General features: G+C 44.0%; 1 protein-coding gene across 3 annotated transcripts in view; it reads right to left on the bottom strand.

The window, feature by feature from the left end:
* Atg16l1 (autophagy related 16 like 1) overlaps positions 1 to 12,923 on the bottom strand; it is a 35,256-nt gene extending 22,333 nt beyond the window's left edge. Inside the window, exons 1-5 of one of the 3 annotated variants that reach the window (XM_048428900.3) lie at positions 12,692 to 12,923; positions 8,296 to 8,389; positions 3,305 to 3,410; positions 2,579 to 2,652; positions 1,624 to 1,875 (exon numbers count right to left, since the gene is read on the bottom strand). In XM_048428900.3, the coding sequence (XP_048284857.3) occupies positions 1,624 to 1,875; positions 2,579 to 2,652; positions 3,305 to 3,410; positions 8,296 to 8,389; positions 12,692 to 12,806 (641 nt within the window). In that variant the 5' untranslated portion in view covers positions 12,807 to 12,923. The remainder of the gene's footprint in view (positions 1 to 1,623; positions 1,876 to 2,578; positions 2,653 to 3,304; positions 3,411 to 8,295; positions 8,390 to 12,691) is intronic. The other 2 variants (XM_085697004.2, XM_048428898.3) reach the window with 2 other exon arrangements.
* Positions 12,924 to 13,251: the final 328 nt, after the last annotated feature.

The following is a 13,251-nucleotide window of genomic DNA, read 5'->3' as shown; positions in this document are numbered from 1 at the left end:
ATAACGTGCCACCCTGATTGATCATTTGTGAACAAGTTCCCTTACTTCCATGGCTGGGATAAGGCCCAGCAAGTGGGAACGTTATCAGATTCTAAGCAGTCCTCCTAGAGGTGGTGCCATGTGCTTCCAGAACACACTAGACTCCTAACAAACCTTTCTGGCATTTTTATTGATGATAGCCACTGCTGCTTGTCAGACCCATCTCTCCTAATGACTGCATTAAGATCATTTTATTTTAAAAGATCTTTCCGGCCCAGTGGATTAAAGTGATTGATGTGCAAGTCTGATGATCTGCATTTGATTTCCTGGAGCCCACATAAAGGGGAGAACTGATCCCACAAAAGTGCCCTCCAACTTCCACATGTGCACTGTGCTTTCCCTTCCCTACCTGTGTGAGCAACATACCTAAGAGCATACACAGCAATGACAAAAAAGCATTTCTTAATCCACGGCTCCCATATTAAGAAATCTAACAGTTTTACTGCCACTCCTAATTACTGTATTCGATTTTCCGATCACAAAGTTCGCTAATATTTGTTTAGGAACTCTTCATGAAATAATCAGCACTCATTTGTTTTCTACCTTGACCTCTACGACCTCATTTTCCCACTAAGTGAGGACGAAGCAAGGCAGGGTAAGCACTCACTATCAGTCCTTAGGACTCACTCCTAACCCCATTGCGGATGAACTAAAATCCCTTCCAGACTGAGCTACAGATAGAGATTTTCCAGAAAGAGGTTTTAAAGTGTAGTCTTCTTGTCTGAACTTAAGTATGTGGGGTAATAGTGGACCCTGACCACACACCAGCAACTATGTGTGCTAAATTCCTTCATGTCGTGCATATATATGCAAGTTTCTAGTATAGTAGGGTGGGAGGTTTCCCTATTAATTACAGAATTTAGTAATTGTTGTCAGACAGGTGCTCATTTCAAAAGCTTTGTTGCTGCTGTTGTTCTGGATTTATGGGGTCTTAATCAAGACGACTTTAGCGGAACAGTGTTAACTGAACGGTTACAAAATTCCTTATTCAGAGAGCTGTCACTGATACCCCAGTGACCCATCTTTTAATTCCCAGCATAAACCCTACCAAGATTTTACTGTATTAACAACATTAGCAATAAATTTGGTTTAGGAATCTCAATTTTACATTCCTGACGTTAAACTAGTTTTATTTTTGGTTTTTTGTTTTTTTTTTTTTCCAAGACAGGGTTTCTATGTAGCTTTGGAGCTTGTCTTGGAACTAGTTCTTATAGACCAGGCTGGCCTCAAACCCAGATCTGCCTGCCTCTGCCTCCTGAGTTCTGGGATTAAAGGCGTGCGCCACCACGGGAAACTACAGTCTTCTTACATACTAGCAGAATCAAAGTTTTTGTATGCGTCTGAACAGCTTCATGAAACTAGGAGGTAGTTGGGAGATATGCAACAAGGATACACCACTTGAACAGTGTCTTCCAAATAGCGTATCCCTCTGCTCAGCTGCAAATGCAGATTTCTCTGACTTCTGCATTTCTAATTCAGCCTCTACCACCACCACATTGACAACTCCAGACATGCTTTTCTTTTCAAAGAACCAGTTCTGCTCCACCAACCTCAGAGCACACTAACTAAAGCTAAACATCACACCTGGAGTCCTTCTCATTTTCTGCATTGAGACGATTTGCTTCCTGGGCCTTCTCAGCCATCCACCTGGTGACCAGCTCCTGGTTCTCCTCAGTAGTTTTCCTCAGTTTCTCCTCTAGAGCAGTGAAAGTAATCTGCAGGGCATCATACTCATCCTTCAGGGTCTGGTTGGCTAGCTCCAGGTCCTGCAGTTTGGTGCGCAGGTCCTGGCATTCTGTCTCCAGGTTAGAGATGGTCTGTAAACACTCCGCAATTCTGAAAGAACAATTTTAGAAGAGGTTTCTCTCATCAGAGTCCTGTACCTCAGTGAGAGCGACTAGCCAAGTGCTACCTAGGTGGGCTTGAGCAAGCAGCAGCAGGAACACTGGCTACCATACCTGGTCCATCCAGCTCCTTGGTGTACAGAATAGTTATATTAGTAAACACCCAGGATAAAGATCCTACTGACCACAAACAGCCAGTAACAGCAGCTCCCCCACCTCAAAGGCCTTAAAGGGGAAGCTCTAGGCAGTTCCCAAGTGGGAAGACCCTTTTAAGGACCCCTCCACAGCTCTAAGGTACAAGGTCAGATTCTGTTTCCCATCTGCTAGAATTCTTGCCAGTTAACAATCACAAATGTACCTTTCACCATTCTAACAGACACATGCTTGGACACTGTGGCCCCACCTCTAGTGGAAGACACCAGTGATCACACTCAGTGGCCATGTAGAACCAAGAATGTCTCTGGAACATTCACTTGCAAGAGCCACCATTACTTCCTTAGCCGATGTCCAGCACCTATGAGTAAAGGGCACTTCCCTTGCTTTACTTAGAAAAGAAGCTCAGGTTGCAAGCAATGCAGTAAAATTCTTGTGGAAAGCAGTGTGGCCACTGCTTGCCACCAGTTCTACCCAAAATAGTACAGCAAAAACAATGTGCGACCCAACAGTCAGACCCCCAGAAGACAGTTTCTACTTACTTTGCTTCATTCAACTGCATCTCCCTGTCCTTCTGCTGCATTTGGTTATTCAGGTCAATCACCAACTGAGCTAACTGGGAGAGAAAGAATACTCTCATAAATAAGAGACGGTTGAATCTCAACCACAAGCTACAAAGTGGGTTAGCATTTCCTTTAGTTTTAAGAAAGAAGAAGTGCTGTTGGGTAGTTAAAAAGGAAAAGGAAGATGGTTGCAGAGCAGGCAGAAGGGCCTTTGGGGCTGTCTGCTGCCTCTTGCTGACAATCTAGGCTGAGACGTTTTTGCAGAGGATAGCCTCCACCCTGTGACTGACTCAGCTGAAAACAGAAAAGGTATTTTCTCATCTAGACTTATCTCAAGTAAGACCAGAAACTAGGGTAACTAGGTACTCAACCTCTGTGACTGATATTTGAGGGTTCACACTCAAAAGCTGATGCATCAGGAAGGCCTTTACAGGATCACAAAATAAACCTTTTGCTCTTGAAGACTTCCCTACTATTTCTCATATGCTGCTGTTAGAGCAGTGGTCTGGCTTAGGCTTACTTCTTGCTAAAAGACCTCGTGCAGACTGATGGTTTCCTTTGTTGTGTCCTGTCCCATGCCCCCCTCACCTTGCCTCATTGAGAGTTTGTAATACCAAATTAGACCAAATTACTGAACTGCTTCAGGTGACTGCTTTCCTGCCTCTATCCAGAGGGTCCTGCAAAGAGCAGAAGGACTTTCCCTACCTCCCCACGTTTCTTATGCAGTTCTGTCAGTTCTTCCTGGTGTTTGATCCTCAACTGGGCCATTTCTTGTAGCTGATTGTCACTCCACGCACCATCGTGTCCAGGACTAAAAGTCACCACCAGCCACACCAAGGCAACATGCAAAAAAGGAGAGTGAAAAACATTAGACTCCAGACCTTCCACACTCGGCATCAGAGCACTATCGAGAATTTAAATCTGCCAATCTACCAAACCATTTTGGCATCTGAAACAGTGGCAAATCTTGAACCATTATGAGTAGAAAGCAGGAGACTGGTAGTGGTAAACCAACCACAACCACAGCTACCTGTTGATCAGGAGCAAAGGTTGGGCTTCGAAATCAGGTGTAGGTGAACAGTCAACACACCCACTCGTTACTAAGCATCTGCATTCCAGCCCTGTACTGCTGGTTCTGACGAAAATGGCAGAGGGGGCACAGAGCTCTGTCCTCAGGCAGCTGACAATCAATAAAAGGCCGATGGCAAAAACAAGTAGATGTGTGAAGTTACATGCTACAGAGAAAGCACAAACAAGGGAAGGAAAGTCCTATTCTATTTGGCATGAGGAAGCAGGGCTTCTCTGAGGTGACCAGAAAGAATGAAGTGTGCTCACTCACTACTTGGAGAAGGATCCTCTGAGTAGAAGGGGGAACACACTATATACCCGGGAGACCAGTGTCAGTGGAGAGGAAGAAGAGCCAAGACTCAGAAAGTTAAGATGATGCTGAGCCTTCTACTCCCCTGAGGATCGTGGAGTGGCATTCACTCACTAATGAAGGGTTTTATTAGTCTAGAAGGGGAGGTGGTGCTAGGACAGGAGCAGAGACAATGAGACCAATTAACAGACACTGGAAAAGCCTTCTAGACAAGGGAGCTCACACCACAGTGGTGCCAGTGGAGATATTCAGAGTCTGAACCATTCAGAGGAGTGCCTACAATACTTGGATGTGGGGAATGATAAAATGACAGGAATCAAAGATGACTCAGGGCTTTGAGCCTGAGCAACCAGCAAGGCAGGTTATCATTAATGAATTGAATGGCAAGACTAGGGAGGAACAGGTCTAGCGAGGACAGAAGGACTCTGCTTTGGACATCCACACTCACAATTAAGGTCAGCACACAGATGTGCACAACACTGCAGGAGTACAGGCTACCACAACAATAGTTTGTTTGGGGGACTCTGTCAGATATTTGATATTATCTCAGAAACACTGTGATGAAAACCACTGAGAGGTTCTAAATTACACAGGCAGAAAGAAAGGAAGTTAATCAGTTAACAGCTGCATGCAAAACAAACTGTGTGGAAACCCAGACCTAAGTCCTGTCACCACAGACCTCCAGGGCCACTACCCCTGTTCAGAGAAATATCTGGACTCAAACCCAAACAGATCCAGAAGTAACCATTTCTCCTCAAGGAATTCCTACCAGTCCCAAAGATCTCTTCTCCAAAGCTCAAGGGAAAACAAAACTGCCAATAGTCTTGATCTGGTGTGGTGACTATACACTTTTATCAAGGGCTACCTAGCCTTTGCTACCTTCCTCCCAGTAGCGGAAGGACCAGTGTCCCAGGATCTGGCTCTTTATTTTTTTAGCCAGCATCCACAATGGACTAAAATTTTGGCTAACAACAACTGAAGATTTATGGTTCAATGGAAGGGTCCTGGCAAGAGCTACAGATATGCATATTAGTGGGTGACTTTGATCTGGAAAAAGTGATAGGAAAAAAGGAAGGCTGGACAGTGACTAAACATCCATGCTTCAAGAAGAGACTGCTCCTTAAGACCTTAGGCTACAATGGAAAAGGGGGAGGGAGGATGACAAAGAGTAGCAGAAGCTGGGCGTGGTGGTGTGAGACTTTAATCCCAGCAGATACAAGAGAACCTCTGAAAGTTCAAGACCAGCCTGGTCTACACATTGAGTTTGAGGACAGCCAGGGCTAAATAGAGAGGCCATGTCTCAAAACAGCTTAGTAACACTTCATAATTCAAACCTCTACTTAAGCTTGAATTTTTATTATATACCTAAGTATAACCATGCATCTCACTCTTTAGGCAACTGAATACTTTCCCAATTTTAGTTCAAGAAGTAGACAGCAGCAGTTAGAAAAGTAGAGTACCCTATATAAAACCATTCTTTTTAAATTTTATTTATGTCTGAGTGTTCTGCATGCACACCTGCACACCAGAAGAGGGCATCAGGTCCTATTATAGATGGTTGTGAGCCATCATGTGGGTGCTGAGAATTGAACTCCGGTCCTCTAGAAAAGTAGCCAGTGCTCTGAACTATCTCTCCAGCCCCTACATAAAACCATTCTTACTAATTTTGAGTGATTAGAAAGTATTTCACCAACTCTTTCTCTAAATGCAAAGCATCAAATACATTCCTTCTAACCTACAAACTAGCATTAAAAAGAAAGGCTCATGAAATGAAAGCAGTAAGAAAATCAAGTCATTCCTCACACAAGGCTGGGAGGGGTTGAAAAGAGTAGCAGGGAGGACTTCCTAACTGCAGATGAGGACAGCAGGCTGACGGGGACTGACGTACAGACAGACACAGCATCCATCAGAACCATTAGGAACAAGGCAAAAAGAGATAGGCTACTCCCTTGCTCTGGGACCAGCGACTTCCTCCTACTCACAACAAAACAAAGGGACTGATACCTTCTGTGAACACTCAACACATTTCTAAGCAGACATCCTGTTGTGCAGGTCTCGGGCTTAGCTTCTGTCCCCACAAAGTGGACTCTTAACTCTCATCTCTGCATCACTAATGCCTGGTCACACTACAGTCACAAATCTAAACTGAGACTCTAGTTACAGTTCACGAATGAAAAGTGGTAGCAAAAAATGTAACAGACAGGATATGGGAGGGAAAGGGAAACAAGGGGAAAAGGCAGACAACTTGTGGAAAGGCCAAGTTAATGGAGACAAGTCAGTCAGGAGGACTGGCTCATTGTGGATGTTTGTGGGAAAGACAGACTTCCAATAAAATAATACACTAATAAAATTCACACAAAGAACTGTCTATATTTACAATACCCTCTCAAACAAATCAATCTGTTGATGATATAGGAATAGTCACTGTACTGATTGTTTTCATCAACTTGACCCAAGCTAGGGCCATCAGAAAAGAGGAAACCTCAACTGAAAGAGCCCCATTAGATTGTCCTGTAGGCAAGCCTATGGGGCATTGTCTTGATTAATGATTTATGTGGGAGGGCCCAGCCCACCAGGAGTGGTGCCAGCCCTGGGCAGGCAGTCCTGGGGTGTTTGAAAAAACAGGCTGAGTGAGCCATAGGGAAGAGTGTTCCTCCATGGCCTCTGCTGCAGCTGCTCCCTCAAGGTTCCTGCCCTGCCTAAGTACCTATGCCAGTTTCCCACAGTGATGGACTGTGATTGGGATATATAAGCCAAATAAACCTGTTCCTTCCCAAGTTGCTTTTGATCATAGTCTTTGTGACAGAAATAGAAACCTAATTAGGACAGTCACCAAGGGCTTACCAGGCAGGCCCTCCTGCTGTCACACACTTTTAATCATAACATTCGGAAGGCAGAGGCAAGTGGATCTCCGAGTTTGTGATCAGCCTGGTCTTCAGAGTGAGTTCCAGGAGAGCCAGGGCCAACAGAGAAACCCTGTCTCAAAAAGCCAAGGTGCTTACCCAGAAATACAATTTTTTAACTGAATAAATTTAGGTGAACAGGGTAAAAGTGTATTTCCTATAATTAACCAGATCACTGTAACTAATATTTTAAACACTAGAGAAGCCTCTTCAGGTCACATAGGTAGGACCCATGCTGGGCAGAGTCATCTATTCTCTGCAATTTTCCCCACTCTGTCACTTCCCAGACGGACAAAAGGCCATATGAAAGATGCATTTACAGGCAGAAGTAAATGGTAGGCCACACCTATCATTTTTGTTTTTTAAGTTATCTACCTTGTTTTTAACAATTACCAGGTGCCAACACACTAAGAGTATAAATTACTAGTAATGGGTACTGTTTCCGTTATCAGCCACTGACTATGCAAACGTTGTAAACAGTATGAAGAGGGCAAAGACTCTGAACCCCGTTTGCACTGGAGTATGGCTTTTCACTAAAGCCCAGTAAACAACCAAACATCCCACATGAACACACATGGGCATTGAACAGGACTTACCATTCCCATTAGCAAATACTGCTACTTTTCCAATCTAGTTCTTGAAAGAAAAATAAAAGCATGTAGCAACCTGTTAATTTAATTTCACAAGCTAAAGTCGAAAACACCAGGCTAAAAAGGATCAAACAAGTCAGTACTATAATAAAATACAATCTGTGTTTATTTGCCAGTTAATCTTATTTTAACAAGGCTGTGAAAGACTACTCAGGAACCCAGTTGTTTCTGATTATTCAACTTTTTTTTTAAAGGCTGGGTCACACTATGATATCTTGGTTAGCCTGGGACCTGCTATATATATCAGTCTGGTTTTGAACTCAGAAATCCACCTTTCTCTGCCTTCAAAGTGCTGGAATTACAGGTGTGCAATACCAGACCTAGCCCTTGTTTCAATTATTCAAAAAGAAGAACCCAGTGGGTTAGAAGAGAGATTGAAACAAGTGCTACGTGTACAGGCCTTGAGAATTTCTCAACCTGATGATACTGTACTGATAAGGCTTCTGGGGGTGGGTGGGAGTGGGGGTCTGCGTGTGCACGTGTATCTTTTGAACAATCACTTTAGTTTCATGATTTTAGGAGTTTTTATATGAAGGAATTGAGAAAACAGGTGTTTGCTTTAGAAAGTGCTAACTGAGCAGGGCATGCTGGTACACTCCGGTATCCCAGCACCTGGGAAGCTGAAGAAGGATGGCTACATGCTCAAGACTAGCCTGGGCTAGTAGTGCGGGACCTTGCCTCAAAAATAACAAATAAATACACATGAGGGAGAACAGTAAGACAAATTTCAAATAAAATATACAACATAAGTTTGTTTCAGAATACCTTATCTCGTGCCTATTTGGTATGTCATGCTTTTCAGCTTGTAGTTTCTGGGCCAATACTGAATGAAGATCTGACTTTTCCAGCAACTTGGTATCTATATATATAAAAAGAAAAAAGCTATTATTGCACCATTTATAAAACTTACAAAGCTTGGGACCAAAAAAATACCAGAGTCCTGGGCAAATGTCATCATAATTATGTGGCAAACTATTGTTTGCAGCAGGCTTGGTCACATGTAGGAGTTCCTTGGGTTTCTTGGTCTAAGCTTGCGAAGCCCACCTACAGGCACCCATGGACACACAGCTGTAAGAATGACCCCTGTGGAGACAACTAAAATTGCTTCTTATTTCCAAGGTTACTGTTTTCTGCCTCAGGAGTAGGAACAAAATACCATACATAACACTAAAATGAAACACTAGGTACTATGGAACCTTATTGTATATTTTTCAGATCAGGGTACTGGGAAATGCAGAAAGTCTAATGGGCTAGAAAGAAAGGTTAGAACCTAATACAGGAAAAAGAAGGATGAAATATTTAGACTTTATTTATTTATTTACTTGTTGGTTTTTTTTCAAGATAGGGTTTCCTGGTGTAGCCTTGGCTGTCCTGGAACTTTGTAGACCAGACTGTTTTCAGTCTGTTTCCGCCTGCCTCTGCCTCCCGAGTGCTGAGATTAAAGGGGTGAGGTGAAATATTTAGACTTCTTACTGGCAAAGATAAAATAAAAGACTGTAAAAGCAGGCAGCTACATGAAAAAATCTGATTTAAAAGATGTCAAAGTCCACTGTGAAGCTTCTTGCCCAGGCAACTGGATGGAGGTTTATCTCAGAACACTGTTGGAAGGACTGTGGCAATAAAACAAGTTCTTTCTGTCCGTGAGATGGTAAATAGGAAAGAAACTCAAAAGAACGGACAGGTTGAAAGATGTAGTCAGGGACAAAAGGCACAGTTCAATAAGGTGTGATCAAGGGGGGGTTCTGAAGGAGCAAAAATGGGGGTGATCGGTCAGTCTACAGTCTTATAAGGGAAAGCAAATTAACAGAAAGGAAACAAGGCCATTCTATTAACGTGAAGCCATGCAAAATAAACAACTGAGAGGCGAGATGAAGTTTAAGATTCTCGTTCACAGGATCTAATTTTTTTCCTAGTTATCTGAAGAGATGACTAGGGAGAGAATTCGGGGCAACTGCATTTTTGTTGGAGAAAGTTTTCTCGTTCATATGTGCTGAGGTAGTTCAGTGGTCGAGTACTAGTCTAGCATGCCAGTCTCTAGGCTTGAGCCCACAGTAGTGCTGAGAGAAAAAGATTTCTCACTTGGAAATTTGAAATTAAAAAAAAATTTCTTGTGGTAGGGAATAAACAGGAGACACAGGTCAACACATCAAAGGACAGCGCTGAGTCGGGGCAACATCTTTAACCTCAGCACTCTGTAGGCTTAAAGAGGATCTGGGCTGGAAGTGGTGTGGGTTACAAAGAGACCCAGTTTCAAAACATAAAGCTCCCCTTCTGAGTTCCAACCTCGTAAGGCAAAACAAGAAACTGACCATGGGAACTAGGTAGACCTTTGAAGGAAATCAATACAACAAAAGCCAGGTGTGGTGGGGTCCTACTTCTTGAAAAATGGAAGTCAAGGGCTGGAGAGATGGCTCAGTGGTTAAGAGTACTGCCTGCTCTTCCAAAAGTCCTAAGTTCAATTTCCAGCAACAACATGGTGGTTCACAACTACCTGAAATGAGATCTGGGTGCCCTCTTCTGGCCTGCAGGCATGCATGCAGGCAGACCACTATATACTTAATAAATAAATCTTCAAAAAAAAAAAAAAGAAGAAAAGAAAATGGAAGTCAAGGAGTTTTTTCCTACATTAGGAACTTTAGGAGGAAGTGGTCCCTTGACTAGCGTGACAAAAAGAGGAGTTTAAAATCTGGTACCATTTACTTTCACCACAGATGGAACCCTGTGATAACGGTAGGTAGGTCTTTTAAAGGACACAATGAATATAAGAGGGTTATTTCACAAAGGTTCTTTTCTCCTACCTGGGTGGTGATGGAGCATACCTCTAATCCCGGCACTCAGGAGGCAGAGGCGGAGGGAGGGGGGGATATCTCTGTGAGTTCTAGGCCAGCCTGGTCTATAGAGAGTTCCAGACAGCCAAGACTGTTACACAGAGAACCTTGTCTTGAAAAACGAAAGGAAGAAAGGCAGACAGACAGGCAGGCAGGCAGGCAGGCTCTTTTCTCCTACAGAGAAGGCTAGGTAACCAAGGCCTCTTTCTATGTTGTTCTTCAAGCTCAGGAAACACAGTTGACGATCAGAATTAACTGGTTTGAGAAGGCTAGAATGAACTAGGTCAGAGTCAAACTGGGGAAGATATGCCCTATATGCTCTGGCCTATAAAGGGTTAAAGCAAGCAAAGGCCGTCTGTACAACCTGCTCCAGGTCTCTCACTGTTTTCTCTTCTCTTGGCCCCAAGCAGTCATTACTTAACTTGTTTGACTAAAGATATACTTTGAATAGGATCATATCCAATACCTTCCCTACACTGGCAAACAGTACTATGTAACAACTCAAAGTGGGGTGGGACAATAGAGCTGTGTATTATATCCACTGCCTTCGCAGATGGCTTAGTTGTTCAAGGCTAGCCTCACAACCAAAATCTGACTGTTCAGATGGTTCTACCCTCTCCTACCAACAGCTCATACAGTTTTGAAATTAAAAAACGGTTCAATTTGTGTCTGAGATTATTTGCACCTGACTATTATGTTTTATCATACAGATGGCTTTTAAACTCCTTATATGCACTATACTGTCTTTATGAAGCAGGCAGGGCAAATCTTTACCCCCATTTTAAAAACGCATCAAACCAGAAAAGGAGAAAAAGTCAGTAAGGAGCTAGTGAGGCCTACAATGCAATGTGACTTAAGTATATTATTTTACTAAAAAACAAACAAAAAACAAACAAAACACTTCTTCTAAAGAAGCAAGAACTGAATCATGAAAGGGAATCACATTTTGAGTAAGAAGTGGCTTCCTGTGCTACAGAAATAGCCACTGCTCTCCCAGAGTACAAGGGATTAACCCTGCAGAGACACAGCACCCCTCTCTTCTCACCTTTGAAAGCAGCTAAGTGCAGTGGAAGAGAGAAGCCATTTCTCTGGAAGTCCAACAAGAGCAAATGCAAAAGTGAGTGTCTGAAAACTAAGACCGAATCCCAGCCCCACCATTAATCCACACTGCAACTTCAAAGATGCTCCTTACTCATCGTTAAACTGGCTGCTTCGTAAAACTTAAGATGAAATGATCCATGTCAATTATTTAATAAAGGGCTCAAACTTGTGTGCAAATCGAAACCATTTAGGACGCATTAAAGTTGGTAATTATGCGGATCTCTGTGAGTTCGAGGCCAGCCTGGTCTACAAGATCTAGTTCCAGGACAGGCTCCAAAGTTACAGATGAAATCTTTCCCAAAGAAAAAAAAAATAATAATTATGTTCCGCCATGTATACTGGCCTAATTTGTCGGAAGTGCTTTTGATTTGTAAATACTTTTTAGAGATCCCCAGATGGTTCTAATGTGCAGATAAGCTTTGAAGCTACTGAGTTATCTCAATCGGAATGCAAACGGTAGTATTACTATTTCAAATCTCATTATCCACAAAATTTAGGAAGACTTTGCCCAGGTTAACTCAGAAAGCAGATAGGACCTTAGGACCGAAGAGTGATAATTTCTTCGGTCAAATGTCAAACCGACTGGCAAAACTGGGGACACGAAGCACGAAAATGCTGGTGAGACCCGCCTTAGGAATACACATACATCATACATACATTACACACACACACACACACACACACACACAAATACTTTTGATCCTTAAAGTCATAAAGAGCGGCCAAGAAAATAACTCCTTTCTCACCTAAGGCTTTCAATAATACCAAATCCAACGTACAAACCATAAGATTCAAAATTCAAAATTTTTGTACAAAATTTTGTACAAAAATGTGTACAAAAAACTGGAGAAGCCTGAGAAATGAAAGCACTCTGAAGAGAACGTTAATCTCTCAAGATACTGCTTAAAGTCAATGTCTGTCTCGAACGAACTTGATTCCTAAGACAGGATGTTTCGGGAGCCTGAATACTTAAGTGCATCAGCACCGAGTGGATTGTCGAGATTTACAACCACAAACGATGCCTGAGGAAAGAAAGTGAAAGAGAAAGACTCTGCGACCCCACCTAAGGCTTAAGTCAAATATGGAAGGAAAATGCTTAAAGGGCTTGGGGCGCGCGGGGCCCAAGGTCTCCGCCAAGGCCGCCATGCGCGCGGGCGGAGCCGGGGCTCGGTCTGGGGTTCCCGCTGCCGCGCCGCTCTCCTCCCCGCCCCGGGCCCGCGTGCGCGGCTCACACTGCAGGATGATCTCCTCGAACGCCTGCCTCTGCAGCCGGTCCCGGCGCCTCAGTTCCTCCGCGATGTGGCGCTTCCAGCGGGGAAAGTCTGCGGCGCGGAGGCCCGACGACATGCCGAACGCTGAGGCGCCGATCCGCGCCGACACTGGGGACTGCAGGCTGCGGCGTGCAGCGAGCGGCGGGCGCACGGGGGCCGGCCGCCGGAACCTCACCTCCACTCACAGGGCACCCCTGAGGCTAGCCGGGATGATCTTCCGGTCCCTGAAGGAAATGACTTAGCAGGGAGCCGGAAGACCCGCCTCGCTGCCGGACGTCATAGACCGCACGCAAGTTCGCGGCCGGAGACGTCGCGGGACGCTCTCAAATGACGCAAACTCGAAACAGGAAGTGTCGGTGATGAGAAGCTGCCGCTGTGGGGCGCCCTGGCTGCGCGGAAGGAGACAGGAAAGGGACTATTTTGTCCTCCCGTGTCGGTTCTCCTTGCTGCTTTTATATTTTTTATTTTCTCTCTTGGCCCACCCCCTTTTTTTCTCATTTCAGCTCAGAAATGGGACCCAC

Source organism: Myodes glareolus, chromosome 1 (assembly GCF_982192425.1).
Source record: "Myodes glareolus chromosome 1, mMyoGla1.1, whole genome shotgun sequence".
Taxonomy (NCBI): domain Eukaryota; kingdom Metazoa; phylum Chordata; class Mammalia; order Rodentia; family Cricetidae; genus Myodes; species Myodes glareolus.
Note: the sequence above shows the minus strand (reverse complement) of the source record. Positions and strands in the feature narration are given on the sequence as shown.